The 22,484-nt window shown below is 40.8% G+C and overlaps 1 protein-coding gene across 1 annotated transcript; it reads left to right on the top strand.

Moving 5' to 3' along the window:
* The first annotated feature begins 1,404 nt into the window (after positions 1–1,404).
* On the top strand, positions 1,405–13,994 carry LOC109520997 (neurexophilin-1). The gene is made up of 3 exons (XM_019878575.1): positions 1,405–1,729; positions 11,854–12,229; positions 13,231–13,994. The coding sequence occupies exons 1-3, from the start codon at positions 1,679–1,681 to the stop codon at positions 13,671–13,673; spliced, it is 870 nt and encodes a 289-aa protein (XP_019734134.1). The 5' UTR covers positions 1,405–1,678; the 3' UTR covers positions 13,674–13,994.
* Positions 13,995–22,484: the final 8,490 nt, after the last annotated feature.

A 22,484-nucleotide genomic window follows, 5' to 3' on the forward strand; every position in this document is an offset into this window, starting at 1 on the left:
AGAACAAAGTCAACTAATGTCTCACGGCACTACTGTTTGTATTTTTAGTAGAAAAGTGTTCAAAACCCAGTTTTGCCATAATAGGTGATGTATTTTGCGTGGAGTTTTGAGGAAAAATTATCATTTGAATCCAGTTTGGGATCAAGATGCAAATGTAACAAAATGTTCATGTGACACTTTTAAACGTGTTTTGTGCAATGTTGCCGAAGCTAATGCAGCCTCAACATCGACCGTTTGCCTTTCATTTGTTCTTTGCGGCTATTCAGAGAAGGCAAAGCGTCCCCTTGCGCTACAGTGACGCTAATAGAGTTGCAACGTGATGCTTTATGCATCCGAGAGCTCCCTTTACCTTAGCAGTGATGCTATCGCGCTGCATTGGAGTGTGACGTGCTGCCATTTACGAGATTGATTTTGACCTTTTGTTTTATCTTTGCTCTTACTGCTCTTCTTTTGTGTGTGTGTGTGTGTGTGTGTGTGTGTGTGTGTGTGTTTATCTAAAAGGTTTTGTCTCACAACCTGAATGACAAATTGAATACTGAATATGCCGTCACTGCTTTTATTACATACACAACTGTAGTATTTTAACAAAGAATTGTGTTGGTGTTGTGATATGTTCATTTGGGTTTTTCATGATGCGTGGTTTTTTTTTTTTTTTTTGATAAGATAGAAGACATCAGAAGACTTTATTGATTGAGTTGTCAGAGCAGCATCATAGAAGGACCAAAAAGGTCATGACAGTGAACCATTTTACATGTAAAAACTATTCATACGATAGCATGCGGTGTATTGAAAACTGAACAGACAGTGTCTTTCTAAATACAGACACTATATGCATGAAAAAATGCGAAAATGTACAATGCAAGTTTGACAATTAAATTTTTACTTTCATTACATTTTGATTTTTAATTTTTAAGATTTCCAACTCATTTCTTTATTCATTTGATTTAATTCATTGAGTCAATTTTATTCGTGTTTTGATTGATATATTTTTATTATTGTCTATATTTTTGGGGAAAAAATCATAAATGCTTGCATCAATACATATTTTTTAATATATACACTGAAAACTAAAGTTTTGTCTGCTTTTTATTGGTCCTTATAATTTAACATGTATTTTTGATTACTTTACAAACGATCATTTATATTGTTTCACATTTTAATCAATAGTCTAGTTTATCGTAGTTTTAAATTCACCATTGTACTCTATTTTTGCATTGTTGTATGTTGGGTTTTTCAGTGCAAATTGGTATTTGTCTTTTTCTTGATGTTTCTTGTCCCCAAGTCAGTTGCAGTGCAGTCGAGCACCACTTGGGGGCAGCCTGACGACATCACAAGTTCTCAGAAGTACATCATACCCACGGCCCCCACCCCCAACCCCCATCCTGCATCCCTGCATGCGAGTATAAAGCATCCCCTCCACACGGACGCTCTCAAGTACAAATAGCGCAGCGTCGCCTCTGAACGCAACATCTATTCTACCCCCTACCGAGAACACCCTCATCATCATCGTCGTCATTCTACCTCGGGACGCCAACCCCCCCGCACACTGCCCCCTCACTCCGGCCCTGCACTTTATTTCAAGTTGGTTCAGCAGGAGATTTTTGGGGCACTTTCTTTCCCCACATCAGAGAGGACGACAGCTGGGTTGAAGCCAGGCAAGACGCTCGGTGGTCCGAACATGTCGACCGCATGGTGCTGCTGGGCTCTGCTGCTGTCAATCATCTCTCTGGTGAGCAACTCCCGCGTATTAATTCAGATTTGATCACGTACGTGATCATCTTTTTTTATTATTTTTTTGCAACATTTTGCTTCAGAGTCCCGCTGAGGTTCTATTGGGAGAAGAAAACCAGGTTCGACTTGTAATCAAAAACGTGGTCTGCTCCAATGTGTAGCTGAACTTTGATTTAAATTGAAGGAAAATGATCGACATTTTAAACACCAAAGTTGGGGGGGGGGGTCACATTGAATAAGTGAGTTTAAATTAGAAAATGGATCGACATTTTAAATATCAAGGGGGGGGGGTCACATTGAATAAGTGAGTTTAAATTTAAAGTGAAGAAAAATTATTGTCACTAATTTGACTCATATTTTGGAACCATTTAAAGAACCAGTGTGTAATTATTCCAAAACTAATGCTAAGCTAGCTGTGAGAAGTTTGATTTGAAGTAAGAAAAGAACATGTTCGAAACAATTAGACTTGAATGTTTTTTTTTTCTATACCAATAAAGGACTGTGTAATTTTCCCATAATTTATACGATAGGTAACATTTTTAATTGAAGAAAAACTGATTAGACTTGCAACAATTGTTTTGGACCCAAATGTGCAGTTTTCGCTCAACTAATGCTAAGCTATCAGTGATCATTTTTATCTACCAATGTAATTGAAGAAAAACCAATTAAGAGGGTCAGTCGTTTTATTCTGATGCTAATGCTAAGATATCGGTAATAATAAAAAATATTTTCTCATACAATTTGGACTTCAAATCATCACGTTATTTTGAGTCCATTGTTAATTATTAAATTCAGCAAGAGTATTCTGACATCATTAAAGGTCCAAAGATGCGGTCCAAAGATCAGGCTAAGTTAGCTGTGAAAACTTTTTTTTTTTTTAATTGAGTGAAAACTTGAATGAATCATGTTTATTGACATTAAACGGTCATGTATGTCATTCTTTTTCTGAGGCTTTCTGCTAAACACTTCATAAGGGAGCGAAATTCATAAAGGAAGCCCCTAAAATCCTCTCAAGAAGTCCCTAAAACCAAAGCCGAAGTACTAAAGCTCAGATGAAACTTAAACCCTCAGTGGGCAGTTCAAGCTTTGTCTCTTGGTGAGCGAACTAACTCTGAGGTCATTTCTAAATCCTCGGTATAACGAAACTGATCAGTCAGAGACCTAAAACCTTTATGAAAGTCCTGAACCACTGAGACATGAATATGGCTTAGACAGATTTTCAATACTGTTAACACCCAAACACTTACTGGAGGACTCGAACCTTTAATGGAAGCTCCAAGAATGTTTAATGGAAGTCCTTAAAACCTTCGTAGAAGTCCTAAATCCTAAATAGGAGCACGAAAACCAAAGAAACCCTCAACTGGAATCCTTGATCATTGTTTTCTCTTCTCCCAGGAAGATGATCTTGACTTAGTTGGTCATCTTTTAAGTTAATCAAAATAGGAACTATCAGCCCCAATTATAAACACACTCAACAGTCATTACAGTAATTTTCCAAAAATGTACTAAAAGAAATCAATATGGACAGTATACATTTTCCATCAGTATAATCAACGTATTTTCTGCAGCAGGAGCACCACGGGGAAGTTAAAAGAAAAAAGAAAGGAAAAAAAGTGTACGTCTTGACGGTTTGTGACAAGCCAATTGCTTTAATCCCGCGTGAGCCGGTAACCCCGCCACCTCGCCATCCCGCCGTCCCGCCTGCTCTGATGAACGCATCAACAAAGCAATCGGCGGAGAACAGCGGCCATAATCCGCGTAAAAACTTCACTTAAAAAGCTCCCGCGGCGTTATCAGTGTTTAATTTGCATAGTGATGGAAAGAAGTCAATTACTATTAATTATTCTCTACAACTTCATTCCCATTATCCAATTGAATTTGCCGTCTTGAAAAGCATAAACTCAATTTCACAGCTGGCTAAACTCGCTAATCATTTACCCCCACCCACCAACCATACACACCGCCGCTAAGAAACTCATTGATTGTCGCATCCTAAACTCCTGAAGAACAAGTGGCGGGCAGTCAGGGACAGCTGTCAGGGACTGCTGGCCGAAACAATGTCAGAATCATTAACCAACGGTTTTCAACTTCATTTCAATTCTGTGATCAATATTGTTTTCAATAAGATTTCCGACTCTTTTTGTTGCGATGTCAAAATAATCTACTCGGGGCCTTCAGTCGTGTTGGATCCATTGAATTTTAACCACCAAGTGTTCAGCACTTTTTTTGCAGAAGATACACCCTTAAAACTGCTGGGTCAAAAATAACCCCGATGTGGTTAAAAATTACACCAACTTGCAACTTTGGACCATTTGACCGAACTTTCTGGGTTCTTTTTTGACTAAACAACCCAGACAGTTGGATCTATTGGATCCAAGTACAATGGTACCTCTACTTACAAACGTCTCTTCATACGAAATTTTCAAGTTATGAAATGCCTCAACAGGAAAATATTGCCTCTTGTTATGAAAGAAATTTCAAGATACGAAAGGTAAAAGAATACAGTATGGGCTTCCAATTACAGCTCCGAGTTTCCTGAACGCAACATACTTATAGCTGCTCTGCCATTGGCTACTCCCGAGCATCATCCTGGCTTCCCATTGGCTAAGAGGGACCTCTACCGCATGTGTCTATGTGTGTCAATAGATAAATAGATAGAAATGTGTCTTGGCAGCGTCCTCGTCATTCGCCCCTCGGGCCATGAGACATTCTGATAGTTTTAGCTCAGTGGTTCTTAACCTGGGTTCGATCGAACCCCAGGGGTTCGGTGAGTCAGTCTCAGGGGTTCGACAGAGCCTCTGCCATGGAGGGTAAGACACACGCGACTCAACATGTTAATTAGTTATGACACGCCCGCTTGGCTACCACTGGCTGCAGATGATCACATGACATGGTTTGTCCAATCAGTGCTGTGGGAAATTTAGTTCGCTTTGTAGTCAATCAATTTTTTTAAAAAGTATACTTGTCCCTTGAAATGTGATTAACTTTTTTCTGTTTTTAATAAATGCGTGTTCTTTTAATATCTTGAATTTGTAAAAAAATATATATGTACACCAGTCCGGCGATCGCTCACAATGCTGATGTTTGCCTTGGACATTTTCAAAGGGTTGTTAAAATCCGACAAAAGCAAACGTCCTAGGATCAATTCTTTACAAAGCACCAGGCAAAAACCACCTCTGAGAGAGAACATGAACTCCGGCCTTCCTGTGCGGACTTTGCGTGTTCTCCCCGTGCCTGCGTGGGTTTTCTCGGGGTACTCCAGTTTCCTCCCACATTCCAAAAAAAACGTGCATGACAAGTTAATGGAACACTCTAAATTGTCCCGAGGTGCGAGTGTGAGTGCGGATGGTTGTTTGTCCATATGTGCCCTGCCATTGGCTGGCAACCAGTTCAGGGTGTACCCCGCTTACTGCCCGAAGACTGCTGGGAGACACCCCACGACCCTTGTGAGGATAAGCAGATCAGAAAATGGATAGATGGATGCTATAGATTAAATGCCTGGCACAGTTGGGTGCTGGTATCTTTGTTTTTTGTTTTTTTTTTTTGTTTTTTAGAGAGAATTAATGTTTCAAGAGTGCGGTTAGGCCAGGTCAGTACGAGGTACAAAATGCACTGCCTACCACTGCAGAACACAGATCATAAGACGTGTACGTCACATGTTCTCGTAATCATCACGTTTCCCCCACGGGAACCTTTCCAAATCTCTTTGAAGCTAGTGTGGAGAAAGTCTGATTATGCGTTTTCTCCCGTGGCTACCTCCAAAAGTGCAAGCTAGTTTCTTGGTCCTCGTCTTCAAACCGGTTCCTCTCGCATATCATGAGTGTGAGGTCACGCCGGTAATTGTGGCCCCGACTCCTCTGGAGATAAGGCACCTGTGATTTCCTGACACTCTGATTTGTCATCTTCTCCGATGCCCTCAGGTAGCACTTTGATACAACAGCTACACCCACCTAGTGAGGCCCTGGAAGCCCGTTGAAACTGAGTGCATCGCTCAACAAATTTTGTAGAAGTCCTTCAACCTAAAAAGAAGGACCTAAACTCTTCATGGAAGCCTCCAAAACAATGACTGGTTTTAGGAGGTGTTCTAAAGCAGGTCTAAACCGGGGGTCGGCAACCCGCGGCTCAAGAGCCGCATGCGGCTCTTTAGCGCCGCCCCAGTGGCCCCCTGCAGCTTTTGTAAAAAAAAATTGAAAATTGAAAAAGATGGGGGAGGGAAATATATTTTTTGTTTTAGCATGGTTCCTGTAAGAGGACAAACAAGACAATCATTCTTAACATTTTCCAATGCTTTAAAAATGTGTTAATAGGTTGCATTAGGCATCCACTAGATGGAGCTAAAGGCAATACAATACAGCTTTATTTATAGCGAGCTTTCACAACTGCTGCAGCTGTAACAAAGCACTTTACAGAGCATTTAAAATACTACGTCCAATAAATGAGAATATTGATCCATATATAAGGCGCATTGGATTATAAGGCGCACTGTTGGCTTTTAAGAAAACTGAATGCTTTTAGGTGAATTCAATTTCAATACATAATTCCATGACAGATGTTTTTTTTAAGTTCAGTATGCTTTCCCGTTTACTCTTAACCCTTTCATGCACCAATAATGATCACCTGTAACCCGATAACATGATAGGCTGTCCACTGGAGTAACTGCTGTCCCTGAAAGGGTTAAATCCAATCAAGCATTTGCCAGATGTGATGTAAACACACTATTTGTATCCAATCGTAGAGCACTGTATCGAATATATGAATACATACCACATATATTTCAGCAACCACTGGAGTTTGCCCGCTCTATGTGCTCCAGTTACGCACATTTCAAATCGCACACACTTGCCATTAAGGCCATTGCGTGTGTGTGTGTGTGTGTGTGTGTGTGTGTGTGTGTGTGTGTGTGTGTGTGTGTGTGTGTGTGGGGAGTCGGTATAGAATGTGGCGGCACTTGTTTATCTTCAAAGTGCGGCGGGCGGCCTACGTGTGTTATCTCCCGGCTCGGCAGCGAGTAGATAGCATTGAGTTTGTCCAACAAGCGACAACGACTTTTGTGCGTGTGTGTGTGTGTGTGTGTGTGTGTGTGTGTTATCTGCTCTTGTCCCGCCCGCCCAGAATGCCGCCACACAGCTGGAAAAACCTGGAATAATATTAAAGCCCCCTTCAATAGTCTTTTCGGCGGTAAACGAGGCTGCGTTAAATGTAAATGCAAATGAATTGTCCAAGCCTTGAGCAATAAAATGTTCCATTGCGGTGATAATGACACTTTTTGTTGGAAGGGATGTTGGCTTCTTTTTTTTTTTTTTTTTTTAAGTGTGGGAGAAAATACAATTGAAAAAAAAAACAAAGAGAGAGGACTCAAAAGCAAAGCTAAACACAGAATGGGTTACGATAAAATTAATGAACATCATCGCAGTCCTTCGTTGTTAAAAACGAATGTTGACTGACGGTTAATGCGCTCTTTACAAAAATATAGAAACAATGCATGTTAAAAAAAAAAAAAAACAATTAAGGTTCGGATTTATACATTTTTTTTCTCAAGCTCGCACAACACACTGATGGAAAATCTTTGCCTAAATTTTAGTTTTATAAATGCAAGATTTAAATGACCGAGTTGTTTGGTTAACATTTCAGGATTTCAAATGCTAAATCCACAAGGCTGAGTTGAATGACACAAGAAAAAAAATTCTGTAAAATATAGGCATGAACGAAAGTGCAACTATGTTCTAATTTCCTTCAAAATACTTGCGTTAAGTGAGGATTTTAAAATGCGATATTTTACATGACTTAGCGGGTTCAACTTTTTGCCTAAATTTTTGAATTTTAAAACTACATTGACAGGACAGACTTGGTTGCGTTAACCCTTAACACAAGTAAAAAAAAATGTCAACCATTAAATCAAAATTGAATCCTTTCATGCACCCTGTAACCTGATCACATGACAAGCTGTCCCCGAAAGGGTTAAACGCACTTGGGTGGTTAAAAAAAAAAAAAACATTTTTGCATAAAAAGTTGAGCCAAGTTTTATAATTCTGTAATGTTTTGCACACATTTAAATGGCAGATTTATACAACTGACTTAGTTAACACAAAAAAAAGTGAAATGTTTGCAGTCATTTAAGATTTCAAAACTCAAAAAAAAACAAAAAAAAAATATCTGCATAAATATCTGATTTTAAGTAAAAACGGTGCAGGAGTGAGTTAACTGACAGGTCAAATCATTCTGTCAAATATTTGCATCCATTTAAGAGTTGGTTCACAAGAAGAATGAAAAAGCATTTTCTTCTTGAAAGGAGCGTTACACTCGATTGACATGTGAGAACTGGTGAAATGGAACAAAAAAAAATATTTGTTTTTTTTTTTTGTTGTCAAATCCTCCTTTTTGTCGCTTGGGAAACGTGCGCCTCGGCATCACGAATGCCTGCCACGTGGTGGTGTTCTTTGAGGTCGTTTGCGAGACAGATGATCGTTTGAGAGTCTCCTGGCGGATAACTGATGATGTTTCCCGCTGTCACCATCAATATTATTTCTGCCACTCGTCTTTGTCGCTTTTACCCAATGAAACAACTTTTTCTAGCCTTCGCGTACGCCCTCGCGACTCACAACGGCGAACAAGACGCTTCATGACTTTTGGCATGAAATCCGACGCCATTTTTTTTTTCCACAGCCAAGCTGTCATCTCAATCAAACGCTGGTGATAGTGAAAACAATCTTAAAAATCGGTGTTACTGATAAAGGCGGAAATGCGAAGATGATCAGCCTTCACACCATTTTCAAATCTAAAAGGAGTGAGGACAATTCAAAATCTAGTTTGTTGAACGGAACAACACATAAATACAAAGTGACAACTCTCGCGAGGAGCTGATGTCATTTACTAACACAATTCCATTTCCTAATGTGACTTTGGAAGCCACACCCCTCAAAGGCACATATCCAATACACAAGTACTCGACGACATATGATAATTTATAATTTATGATAAAATGATTTGCATGCAAAAAAGTGCCGTCATATTTGAAATTTTGGGTGACTTAAAAAGTATTTTTCCATTACTGTATTTTGTGACGCCAATTTCAAAAATGCGTTGACATTTTTCTAGCACATAAGGTTTTAGAGATCTTTTCATTTTTTTCTGTTTTTAAGAGTGACCTATGAAAGCTTGCGCATTACGAATTTTACCATGCCTTGTAATTTATAGCTATGTTTCAGAGAACAATTACACTTGTTGCTGAACTTCATAAATATTACTAAATGTGACGATATTACTTATTGTTCTCATTATTATTATGACAATCTGATGTTGCAGGGAAAACACAAAGCGAAATTCAGATTCAGGGCTGAAAATTCATTGAGAAAAGTTGAGTTGCATCTCAGATTCATATAAAAATACAAATATTTGTTGACCGGTGTTACCAGACTGTTCTTCCTATCAAAAAATGGGAGATAATATCACTTTGAGGAAACATGAATAAAGACTCGCTCACTCCCGTCGCTTTCCATAAAAGAGGAAAAACATGCTCACCTCATTCTGTTTATACGACAACAAAGGTGTTAAAGTCATTATAAACCTTCAAACACTGCCACTTGAACACACCCAGAGCAGCTGTTGTTTACGCTGCATCTCTTCCAGTTGAGCTCACTGCCGCCTGGCATATTGTGGCTCAACATGGTACGACACACAAGGCGCTCAACTCTAAATTTGACTTGCCTGTACACACGATATCCTGAAAATGTGCCCTATATCAACTTCTGTGCACAATAAAAACATAATAGATTTTTGCTTACTGCCCCCGCTGGCCAGGAGGAACCACTGCGGCATCATTAAACCAGGGCGATCGATATTTCCCCAGGCCTGGCAAAGTCATCTCGGTGTGACAGCTGACCTTTAAACAGCACCACACAATCACCTTGAGGCACACACACACACACACACACACACACACACACACACACACACACATGCAGGTTCCAATCTCCCTCAATTGGGATTACAGGTTGGTGCTCTAATCCACCGCGCGATTGTGCGGCTAATCCTGTCAGGTGTGCTTCCACACGCCAGCTAATTACGTGTCGCCCAAACACACAGGAAGAAGAACTCGTAGGTGTGACATCGTATCTGGAGAAATCCCATCCCTAGTTTTTCCGGCACACTTCTGAGTCCTTTTGGCAGCCATCTTGTGCGCGTGTGCATGTGTGTGCATGTGTGTGTGTGTGTGTGTGTGTGTGTGTGTGTGTGTGTGTGTGTTCATGTGTAAAGCAGCTTCCTGACATCCCTTCATGTGACGGCGGCGCCTCTGTTGAGACTTAACCCACTTAGCTGAGAAGCTTCCGGAATCACTTTTATGACTCAGAATAGAAAATGACATCAAACTCCATTTGAAGTACAACTTTTCACCAGTGGCGAGTGGTCATGGCCAGCAGACACTCTCAGAAGCAGTAACCTTCATGCAACCTAAATTCTAATCTTTTTTTCCATTTCATACGTATTTACTCCCGACAGTCCCCTGTGGCTATTTTGAATAGTAGTAGTAGTATTTAGTCGTGTGTGTGTGTGTGTGTGTGTGTGTGTGCGCAACAACATTTCATCATCGCTTCTACAGGTTTTCTTTCTTTTGTGAGACTCTTTGTAGTAAATTTAATGTGACAAACATTTTGATCAGTCATAAGCTCCTCTAACAGTTACACTTCCAAGGATCCGCCATGTTTTTGGAGCAACAAATAGTGAGCTCCTCAGAGTGTCATCCAATGCTGCCAACTGTTAGCGATAGTTATGATTTTTTTTTTTAACATTCATGTCTTAATGGCATTTCATGTCGATGATGCTCAAAAGCGTTAAAGACCTAAAAAAGATATTGTGTTGTACGTGCTGTGAAAACATGCATAGGGAGTATTTAAATAGAGCATCTATGTGGATTTCACATATTGCAGATGTGGTTTGGAACGTAACCATCGCAATGGAGGGAGGATTACTGTCAGTACAAACTGGACAAATAAAATACTGTTTTGAAATATTAGAAGAGACGGTGAAATATTGCCACTGTACATTTAAATTTGGTATTTTTCTGGTATGCTTTTTTTTTTCTTTTTGTTCTTTTTTTTTTACTTCATGTTTACTTTGTAAAGCGGCACATAGTGTGTTTGAAGTCGTCACTTTAATGTAAAAATGAAGAAGAGTCCACTTTCCAGCTGCTTGCTCCGCACTTTGCGAGACGCCACTTCGTTGAACTTGTCCGTCCTGAAGGAGCTTTATGTCAAGGCGTAATGGCGCCATAAATCCCGAGCGGGAAGTCGTAGCCGACGCCCGCCGCTGAATTTATCTTCTGATAATACATTATGGCGGCCAGCACGTGCGAGACAAAAGCCGCGCTTCATTAACATCGTTTAATCGTGCCGCTGAGCCACAAAACATTCCAATTCATTCCTCATCTCACCAGCGCAAATATTTTACTTTTAAAAAGTCCTGCGGTGACTTCCTTTGGGGGAAAAAAAAAAAGATCTATGCACGTTTTTACCACGGCAATCGGCTCGTCCATCACGGTGTTCTCTTCAAAAACAACCGGAGGCCATCTTTCTCCAAAAGTCCGAGTGCACAAAGCCGCCGCGTCCTTCGCGGGGAAAGATCATTCACGGCGTCACACAATGCACCTCAGCCGCATGAAAGAGGACCTTATTTTCACTCTATTGATCGGCCCGGCGAAGATACCAAAAAAAAAAACGGCGAAGGCTACGCTCAGATGGATCTGCTGTCACGTCGAGGCGAGGGTCTCGTCGCATAGTTGGCGCTGTCATCCGCGGGATTGTTGGGGATGACTCATACATCATCGGGGGGACCTCCGTCTTGATTTAGACGACACACCAAAGACGTTTGGCGCTCCGTAAGCGTCGGTGGCGAACGTCAGCGCTTTCTCGAACGGGTGATGATGGACGGCGCGAACGTGTGCCGACAGAGGAAGCTACAAAGTCAAGCTGCTGTGACACTTGTGCTCAACTCGGGACAATTGTGTCCAGTTACTTGGAACTGCAGCTTCCATGTTGAGGTTCTTGAAGAAATCAACCACAAATGTACGTTTGTGTACATTAATTTGAATAACGACTTTGAAAAGTGACGTTCATCTTTGTCCTCCAGGTGCTCGAAGCTGACTCGAAATCAGCAAACGGCAAGTCCAAAATGAAGTCATACTGGTCCGCTAGTAGCAAGGCGGCTCAAACTCTGTCAGTCAGCCGCCTTCTGGCCCACACGCTGGATGGCAAGGACAACTTCACCTCGGTGGACCTGGACTTCCACATGGAGGAGGATTTGGACTCTGACGCCAAGCAGTGGACCTGGCTTTCCAATTCTTCAGTGTCTTCGGCCTCGGAGGGACGCTCCCGGGCCAAGAGGAGGCCCATCGTGAAGACGGGCAAGTTCAAGAAGATGTTCGGCTGGGGAGACTTCCACTCCAACATCAAGACGGTCAAACTCAACCTGCTCATCACCGGCAAGATCGTGGACCACGGCAACGGTACTCTAGCGCCGCATTGGCTCGATGAACAGGCCAGATGTTTTCATGACTTGACTTAAGAGTTAAGTTCCCGTGACCGAGCACGTAACTCAATTTACAAAAGAAAAAAAAAACATCTCCATCAAAATGAATTGAAATGCCATGAATCCAAACCAGAACCCCAAATCACCAAGTTTTTGGTGACGTTTTTTTTAATGTTCAAACTGATTTAAAAAAAAAACAACAACAAGAACGGGTCTGGGTTGCTGGCAGGCCAGTAAAAACTCGAAACCATTTTACTCCGAAGGCCCCCTCTTGTAACGTGCAGAATGTGGCTTGGCATTGTTGAAATAAACGGGGATGGCCCTGAAAAGGACGTTACGTGGATGGCAGCAAGTGTGCCCCAAAACCTGTCTGCACCTTTCAGCATTAATGCACCGTTTCCTCTTCAGCCGGGAAGACATGACGTCCATGATTTCCAAAAACAATTTGAAATGTGGACTCGTCAGACCACAACACAAATTTTCAACTTTATGTCAATTCTTCTCCGATGAGGTCGCGGCCAGAGAAACCAGCAACGTTTCTTGTTGTTGCTGATGTCTGGCGTTCACTTTGCATGGTCAAGTTTTCACTTGCATTTGGACACGTAGCGACAAACTGTCATAACTGACATGAAGTATTACTTTACAGCACATCTGATTCAAATGAGCTGGATGGGGGTGATCTCAAGAACTGGATTTGGTCATTCCCGACTTTACACAATGATGCCAGTTTGTAATGCAATGCCGACTGAGCGATCGAAGGGAGTTTTTCGTTGTATGCGGGGTAGGAAAGTGGGAACGGTGTTACTGCGTGAAGATTTTTTTCACACTAGGGGGTATTTTCGCCCATGTAGGTTTCGTTTTAGAGGAGTTTCACTGTATTGTGCTCTGCTTTTATTGACATTAGATCCCAACTTCATTTGGATCAGGGTTGATACTTTGCTACTTCCCACTACCGCTCAGAGTCCGTGTCATTTCCAGGTACTTTCAGCGTCTACTTCCGACACAATTCCACCGGGCAGGGCAACGTGTCCGTCGGGCTCGTACCGCCCAGCAAGGCGGTGGAGTTCCATGTCCATCACCATCACCGCCACCACCACCAGCAGCAGCAGCAGAACGCCCATCAGCAGGATCTGCTTGTCCAGCAGCAGACGGCGTTGGAGAGCAAGGAGAGCAAGCTGTTCAACTGCCGCGTGGAATACGAGAAGGTGGAACGCGGCACCCGCAACTCGCTGTGCGCCCACGACCCGTCGCAGAGTTGCCCTCAGGACCAGACCCAGAGCCATGTCTCCTGGCTGTGCTCCAAACCCTTCAAAGTCATCTGCATCTTCATCACCTTCCACAGCACCGACTACAAGCTGGTGCAAAAGGTGTGTCCCGACTACAACTACCACAGCGACACGCCCTACACGCCCACCGGTTGACGGGCGACCGAGGAAGAGGAAAGCGGACTCATCCTGGTCCCCGACTTGGAGGCCGGCGACGGGGCGTTCAGGGAAGCTTGGACGACTCCCTCAAAGGGAATCATGTAAATACTCGGACGCCACTCAGACAGCCTTTTATCTTGTCTTTGTTGTCTTTGTCATCTGTGGCTTTTTCCGTCTCAATCGCAGACGCCAATCAGCAATCAGTTGGCGGGGCTTGATAGGAAATTTTGATTTCGAGTGATCCGCTGCTCGTCGCGGGGAGTTACGTACCAGACGCGCCTGTGAGGGTTGACAAGTCTGCACTTGAGAGAGACCATATTTAAAAAAAAAAAAAAAGAAACTCAAGTGTGTGTTTTCACTCTTGAACTGTAAAAAAAAAAAAAAAGCTTTCCAGCCCATCGCAGGGCACACATAAGCAAACAACCATTCACACATATGCTTTTGCCGGTATGTTAAACTCACCGCACATGGATTTTCAGCGGCTATTTTTAAACCACAACAAAAATGCTTTATTGTTCTTAAGTTCTATAAAAATGGGTCGTGACTTTGCAACGATTAGGAAAGGGCGACTCCAAGGTGACCTCAGTTGAGAACCACTCCTCTAAACTGAAGTCACCATGCTCTCAAATTCCTCACAAATTGCGTTAAGTGTGCACAACAAAAAAAATTGTTTTTAAATCTCTTTTTGCACTTGCGCAAATCACTATCCAGTTGCATTAGGAGGGAGGGGAATGCTATGTTTTTAGCATTTAGCCGACACGTTATCAATATGTTGGAACCTCCTTTTCAAATGCGTGTTTTCCAGCTCGTTCGAACGAGTTTGCCAGTCTAAAATGTTGACACCGCATCGGCTTCCTTTTTGTACAAGTAGACTTGGTAGCACAGTGCATGAAGCTTCAAACTAGAAATGACAAAAGGAATACTGTAGACGATCTCTACTATGCAGATTTTGTCTGTCGCGGCGAAAATCGGGAACGTAACCCTCGTGATAAATGAGGGATTACTCAAGTCTGTTGTACGAACAGCATCAACATCTTCATTAAATACCTTCTGCCATGCACTGGAAGAACATTTTATTGCTCTTCCTGTCACGATACATCTCAGGCATAAGTTAGATGAACAAACATTACGTCATTCGTCGTAACTAAATCATCATTTTTGGGCCAACTGTCTGCTGAGCGACTGAACTTCTTTTCTGGCTGCAATCTGCACTTTTTTTTTTTTTTTTTCCTCATGTAATGGCCTTAAGATGCCGGCAAGGCGCTGGCTAATAGGAAAGTAGTAATCTGTATTTTTACAGTTTGCTAAGGCCACATACACACCAGCGTCTTTGTATCTTTGCCAAACCAAATCATCTGTAAGACTTTTTTTTTTTCAGCTAATGTTGCAGTAAGGATGTGAAAGTGTTTTGGGATTACAATTTGGGGACTTTAAAGGGGAAGTAAACCCCAAAACATTTTTTCCTAAGAATCCATTGTGTGTCGCCAGCACTTAAAATACGATATTCTGACTAATATTGTGTGCCTAAATTCGAGTTAATTCATCAAAATGGCACATATAATGTAAACTTAGAAAGAAAAAAAGAATGTGGGAGGGGTTTAGTTCCCTTTTATGCAATTATATTGGCAGTTCAAATAATTTTTTGGGAGGGGTGGGCATCAGTTTTTGTTGACAGATTTTAAGGGGTTTACTGTACTTATTCCATGTTGCAAGCTGTCACATATTAAAAATGTGTTTATCGTGCGTCATGTGTTAAAAGGAGCCCTGAACATGTGGGGTGTGACCAATCCCATCCAGTGAATTAATAAACTGTACACAAACAAATATGAGACGCCGATTGTTTCCCGCTCTTCTTATCCTAAAATTATAAATCTACAGCCAGCCGACCCTTCGCAATCTGACACGCCTGCGATGGAAGAACGTGGGGGGAGAATCACATATCCGGATGAAAACCAAGCGAGACGTTATCTTCTACTCTCCCTGTATGTATTATTTTTGCATTTTCTGCTCCTTTTTTTTGTGTGTTTACCTTGACTTAAAGGGTTCAAGCTCACAGAGAGAATGAGAAGGAACCATGGAGGGATACATCAAAGGTAAGTTTTTTTTATTCTTTTTAAAAACTAACAGCAGTTACTTCTTTTTGTCCTTCCGCTACAATTATTGTTGCTAAAATGTTACTTTAAGAAAATAAATTCGAGATTGAATACTACTTTCTTTTTTTCTTGGAAGATGTACTTTTTCTCAGGGCTTTTTCGACAAAAAAAGAAATATTCTACTTGAATTTTTTTTCTTCATTTTTTTTTTTTTTTTTTAATCAAAAAGCAATTTTGGTTGTTTTTTTTTTATCTTAGAGAAACTGTTGTATTAAGAGCTCCAAAAATATACATTAAAAAAGTTATTGAGAAAACATTTTTAGGAAGAAATACAGCTGCATTCTCAAAATATCAATATTTTTTCTTTAAAAAAAAAAACTTTGCTCTCACACAAATATGAAGTAAGATTTTTTTTCCTCCATCAGTTTTTTTGTTATAAAAAAAGACCTTTCTATTAAAAAAGTATAGATTTTTTTGAGAAAAAAAAAGCTATTTCTTAATGTAAAAATACATTTCACTTAAATTACAACTCCATTTTACAAGGGAAAAACTATTTTTCATGGAAAACTACATTTTAAAAAAAGATAGAAGAATATAAAAATACATTTTTGAAAGTAATAATTTAATCATTTGAGATTTTTTTTTCTACAAATAAAATAATTATCCAAAACATCCTGTGTCTCGAAATTATCCAACTTTTGTCTTTCTTACGGCGTGTGAGGAACCAGCAGGGGACGCTAATGGCACCTTCTGAACAATCAGCATGTGATTGACTACCTATTAAGCATAATGGCAACTAAAGCTCGGTTATTACACTAATACGTGGCTCCACGTGAAGCTTTTGGAAGGAAATGAGCTTGCTGATCTTGTGCAGATTGCTAACGTGAACTAGAAAATTACATGGCCGCTTCTCGCCATTTCCACTCTTGTGACGCCGGGCGGCTCCTGAAGGACGAGGCCACACAAAGAAAAAAAATTTACGACGCCGAGGAACAAAGCTTGAAGCGGCCCGCTCGTAAATTGCGTGCATTTTTCCCCCCCTCCCCTCAGCGACGGGAACAGGATGACGAATGTCCGCCGACTTTTATTCTCGCCGCTTTCCGTCTTCTCAGCGGAGCCTCGTTAATGCCAATACGAAAACCGCGTGACGCTCATTGCCTTACTAAATTATCCGCAAAGCTTCATTTGAAAAAGTTTTTGAGCCACTTTTGTTCAAACCGTCAAACTTTATTGTTTAGCCGTATTATTTTATTGACTTATGTGGAATGCCAGCAGTCACTACACATCTTAAGAGCAGATAGAGAGACAAACTAGCCAAAGAGCAACGTTGTGTGGAAACTGCTTAAAGAACCTCCAATCAAATGTAGAAAAAAAATAGACAGCAACATTTGATGCAAACCGGTTGGAGAACCTGCAGTCAAATCAATAACAAGGACAAAAACTGGTTGGGGAAACCTTGAAATATATTTAAAAAGCGCATCTTTGTGGGTTAAGTTTTAGCTTTTTTTTTTTTGGGGGGGTTGAAAAATAGTCCCCCTTGGACAAGTTGCTCACTTTGATTTGTTGCTAAACTTGCACGTTTCCTGCTTGGGAATGATGAAATGGGTCCAAATGGTCCACACAGGACAGTGACTACCGCAGTAAATAAGACAAAGCACCCCGCTGACAGACGGCACCTTTGGGAGACAATTATCACCTCTCTGAACCACACTTTTTTTTTTTTTTTTTTGGCTCTCTCCAAGTCAGCAAAATCTTCAAACTGTACAATGGCAAACTTGTGCAAATGACGGCGAAAAAAAAGGTCAGAATGATAAAATGAATTGTCACCTTTCCCTGAGCATGCTGCTTAAAATAAATTGATGCTAATGAGGCACCGTTGACTGTCAGGCTTTTTTTTTTTTTTTTTTTTTGCTTCCCTAAAATCAATTAGCGCAACTTTGACTTGACGCTTTGATTACGCCTGTCACTCAGCGGCATTCTTATTAATTTTCACGCTGTTGTGTTTTGAAGTTCACTTCAATGGTAAAATCCAATTAAAATTGGAGTTGTTACAGTTTCGACAAGTTTCGCCATCATCATGTTCCAGCCACATTCAATGACCAAAAAAAAGAAAATACATATTTTCACAGTTTAGCATCTTCCGTACGTCTCATGTTAATGCTTCAAATGTGGTTGTGGGGGAGGGGTGGGGTTAAAAAAATTCAACAGGAGTGTTTTGGAAAGACCCCGGAAATCGACCCTAAAATGGCCGCTTCAAGTCAAAATGGCTGACTATTTTGTCTTTTCAGACATGGCTTCTTGAGACTTTTTTTGTGAGTCTAATCTTGACAGACACGCTAACTATATTTCACGCTGTGCAGTCAAACTGGATTTTGTGGTTGAATTCTGGACAGAAAACCATCAGAGTCCTTTTTAGATGTCAGTCAAGCGATATGTCTGCCCCTCATATCGGTGGTCAGTTAGTCCAAGACTGTACGTAGAAATCCTTTTCGGTTTTCCAAGGTCCACTCAGTGCCTGATTAATGTAGCGTGGGTGGGAGATGTCAGAAATGGCAAAGAGCATCATGGGAGTGGTGGGTGACAGGCAGCAGCTGTATTGGAGTAAACAGATGACTTAGCACTGGCCTTTTGGCAGAGGCACGTGGAGGGAAGGTGGGGTGCTCGTTGACATTTAGCAGAATTAGAAAAAGATCCTCTGCGGTGGTGTCACGGGGTTGCTCGGCATCGCAATCACGCGCCTCTTCTTGGCCGTGACCTCCAAGCAAGTCACCAAACTCGGAAGTCAGTATGAAGCTAATTTGGAAAACAGGGAACCGTCTCTGTTAATAAAAGTGACGCCGAACTTGTTGTAGTTGTCCCGATGTCGAGTAATTACGCATAACACCAGTACATCCTTTCGCGTTCCCAACACACTTCAAGAGTGAAATTAAACAACCAAGTAAATCATTTGTTGTCTACCGTGGGCTGATTTCTGTGGTCCTCCATGAACGCAGAGTGATTATCTTTTGGGTCTTTTCCAAAAATAAGATAATTACAAACGTCTGCTTTAACTTTGTCAAGCAATCATCCCAATTTTTTTGTTTTGATTTCCTGACATTTTACAGACCAATCCAGTAACTGAATCATCATTAATTTCGTTGGCTGCAGCCCGAATCCAATTTGCGTTTGTTTTGCCGCATGAAAGATCAACAGACAGAGCAGGTTGACTTGTTCAGGCAGAATTGTAAATACGGCAAAATATTGGTCGACTGTTTCATCGCAGTGGATTTGAGACTTTTTTTTTTTTTTTAATGCAGATTTATTTTCATACTGCTCTCGTACTTACTTGTGTACTGAATGTACTGTCCAGTGTGAACTTGCTGCCATTGGTGGTTTTTTTTTTTTTTTTTGTGTGTGAACTTGCTGCCATTGGTGTTTTTTTTTTTTTTTTTTTTTTGGGGGGTTTTTTTTTTTTAATTAATTGAACTCATTGGCATCCTCCACTTATATCAGGTAAAACTGCAGAATTCATTAACCTTTGTCATCTTAATTGCTTTGGGGGCATCCCTGCTGCGAAATGAAAACAGCACACACACACACAAACCTGAAGCATCTTATTAAAGTGGAAAGACGCGTTACAGTCGTTAAAGCGCGGCAGGATGATCTGATACGAAAACAAGTCTCTTCATAAACACTCACTTTGCACCTTTATTTATTCAGTAGTGGTAAGTAACCAAGTAAAAGTACTTGATGGCTGCACTTCTCTCGATTTACTGCACATAGACTCAATGCTTGTTTTTATCTGCGGGTCAAATCAGATGCCAGTTTATTCTTCAATAAAATCATTGTTTTTATATATACATCTATACTGTTTATTTTTATTGTCCACACACTGGGAAGAACGCTTCTTTATCTAGTTTTTCTGTTGTTGTTGTTACTGCAGTAGTTGAAATCATCATGAAGCAGCTGCCACAATAATGAATTTTGTGTGTTTGTTCAAACAACGACGTGAATTTTCATTATCACTTAATGAGATGATTACTATTCCGCTAATAAGACCGGAAGTGTATGAGTTAAACCAGACGTTTTGCAAAGGTTTGAAATGTCACTTCCAACAACAAATAGCAAAAAAATGTGTCTTAAAAAAAATATCAGCTGTTGGTAGACAATTAGTTCAACATCAAAACAAAAAGCAGAAAGAAATTCTCAAGCTAAATCAAGTGTCTTTTTATATTCATCATCATCGTCATAATAAATGTGTCTTTGAAACATTCACAGGATTTGTCATGATACAACCATCAATGAGATTGGTGTCAAGGACCTACGTCCTTTTATGACCGACACCTACATACAGTTTTGTGTCGACAGCTGACAGTCGTGATCGGTGCTGATTTGGTTTTCAACTGATTCTAAATGTCTATTCAGGCAGTCCCAACCTTCATTGAGACAAGGCTTATTTTTCACATCAGAAAAAATCTCACTGTACACAATTTACAGAAACAATTTTCACTTTCCAAGAATCCTGAAAATGATCAATTGCATTTGCTGGTGTAGGCAAAGAAATCTTCAAAATTTAACATCATAAAAAAGCCACAAAGTTATTTTTAAACAAAATAACTTTTCAACGGCAGGAATGAGTGACGGTAGCCTAAGCCTAAGCTAACTTTGAGTCGCTAACAACATTAGCATAGCGGAGTATGGCTTAAAAAAAAGTGTAAATAATTTTGGGGAGCTGACATTTTAAATGTGGTGTTCTGAAGCATTTTGATACGCGCGCTGTCGACTTGTCCGCCCGCTGGCTATTTGTGTGCTGTCGACGCTAAACTAACGCTAATCCCCATCTGAGCTGACACAGCACAGCCATTTCTGTAATATGTCTGTGTGCGCGTGTGTGCGTGCGTGCATATGTGTATGTGGTCTCAAGAAAGACAGTACCCCGTATATGTTAGCTTAGCTGGGCTCAAAACAGATTACAGTCACCATTTAAAAGACAAATACTTATTTTGATTTATGTATTTAACTGTCATGTTTAGCAGTCATCATGTTGTATGTGTATGAAACTTTTTACCGTCGTGATTGCTGCTAATATATGAGGATTATGGAGGATTTGAGCTATCGTACAAAAGGTGAACTTTAATCTTATTTTCCAGCAAACAGTGGCAGGTGGCGTCTGTAATTGGGGGAGCCTTGCTTGAATATTAAAGCTGTGGAAGATTTTGGGGAATTATTTTAAACACTACGAATATGGTGTTATGCTACGATAACACGCTAGCATGTCATGCTACGATGTCACACTACATTGTTGCTCTACAAAGGGGCCACCAAAACCTTTTAAAAGTGAGAGCTACTTCTTGGCCACTGATTAATGCGAAGAACTACTAGTTTGGTACACACTTCTGCAAGAATACATTTTCTGAAATTACCTGAAAAAACCTTATCACACGACGTCACACAACAATGTTATGGTATATTGTCACACTACGTTTTCACACTACATCATGTTATAATGTCATACTTTTTTACGACTTGGAGTTTTTGAAGAAACTCATGGTTTTCAAGGACAGCACTGGTCCGTCTTAGTGAGTCCATACGTGGGCTCTTCGTGTTGCTCTTCAACCACGCGAATGTCCTTGACCAGTAAGGATTTGGCCCTCCATCCAGGGGTACTCAAGCTAGCCCCTGGCTGTTTGGCATGCATGGTGGCATCGTGGACAGAGAGCGTGTCATCACACTGGCGTCGACCTGAGCCAGCTCTGCTCAAGGTCGCTCGTCCATGCATTTTTTACAACAACAACAACAAAAAAACAAAAAAATGGCATCATCCTTCTCTCAGTTGTCAGCATGCCGGCAGTCGTCCATCTCTGTCAGCTCAGCTCACCTTCAGTCCTGGTCACCTGCTTCATCAAAGGCCGTGCACGACAGCTTTAATTGTTTCAGCTTGTTAAATGGTGTTCCCTCCCTAGTATCGGGGTAGGCCCTAGCCCTGAAATGGCGATAATTTGCACGTATTGGATGATCCCTGCCGAAACACATTCACAGCTGCCTATGATAATAGTTAAAATTCTTACGCCGGGTCACACCAGGTTGCTACATTATGATGTCATGCTACAATATCACCCTACAATGTCACACTGCGAGGTTTTATTTGAGTGTTCTGTTACACTGGTAGCTACAATGTTCCGCTACATTGTTCTGCCACATCGCTACTGTTAATGCTATGATAGGAAGCTAAGATGCCACGCTACAATTCCATGCAATGAGAATGGCTCAGTACGATGTATATGCTACATTGTTATGCTACAATAGTATTTTGCTAATTTCTTTTAGCCTGTATGTTAGTTACACATTGTATGCTAGCATTAGAAGCTAGCAAACTTATCATTCTCCTCTTTGAGAACTATGTGTGTGAGACAGTGAAAACAGGCGCAAAGGAATACTTTAACAGCAAAGAGTGTGTTTTAATAAGTTTAAATGTATTTAAAGTGTCTTAGAGGTGTAAAAAGGATCCCAATGTGTTTTTCTATGGTCTCTTAATACTGCAAATTTTAACCTAAAATGAGTGGCTCTGAAACATATCCCTGGCAATAGATTCACTGTTATAAAATTTGGAAAGTGTAAAAGTATACTCATTGAATTTGATAGGTGGTGTGCTGTGATTGGCCACTTTGCATTTCTGGAGTGTGGCTTCGTGAAAAGTTACTTGTTTTTGCGAAGCACTTACTAAGCATTGTTAAAA

The sequence above is a fragment of the Hippocampus comes genome, unplaced genomic scaffold (assembly GCF_001891065.2).
Source record: "Hippocampus comes isolate QL1 unplaced genomic scaffold, H_comes_QL1_v1.1 scaffold315, whole genome shotgun sequence".
Taxonomy (NCBI): Eukaryota; Metazoa; Chordata; class Actinopteri; order Syngnathiformes; family Syngnathidae; genus Hippocampus; species Hippocampus comes.

What these genes read in the sequence shown, in the direction of transcription:
- LOC109520997 (XM_019878575.1), top strand. Translation starts at nt 1,679, where the DNA reads ATGTCGACCGCATGGTGCTGCTGGGCTCTGCTGCTGTCAATCATCTCT. An exon ending in TGCTGTCAATCATCTCTCTG is followed by an intron (nt 1,730 to 11,853) that starts GTGAGCAACTCC and finishes TTTGTCCTCCAG; the next exon opens with GTGCTCGAAGCTGACTCGAA. An exon ending in GATCGTGGACCACGGCAACG is followed by an intron (nt 12,230 to 13,230) that starts GTACTCTAGCGC and finishes TGTCATTTCCAG; the next exon opens with GTACTTTCAGCGTCTACTTC.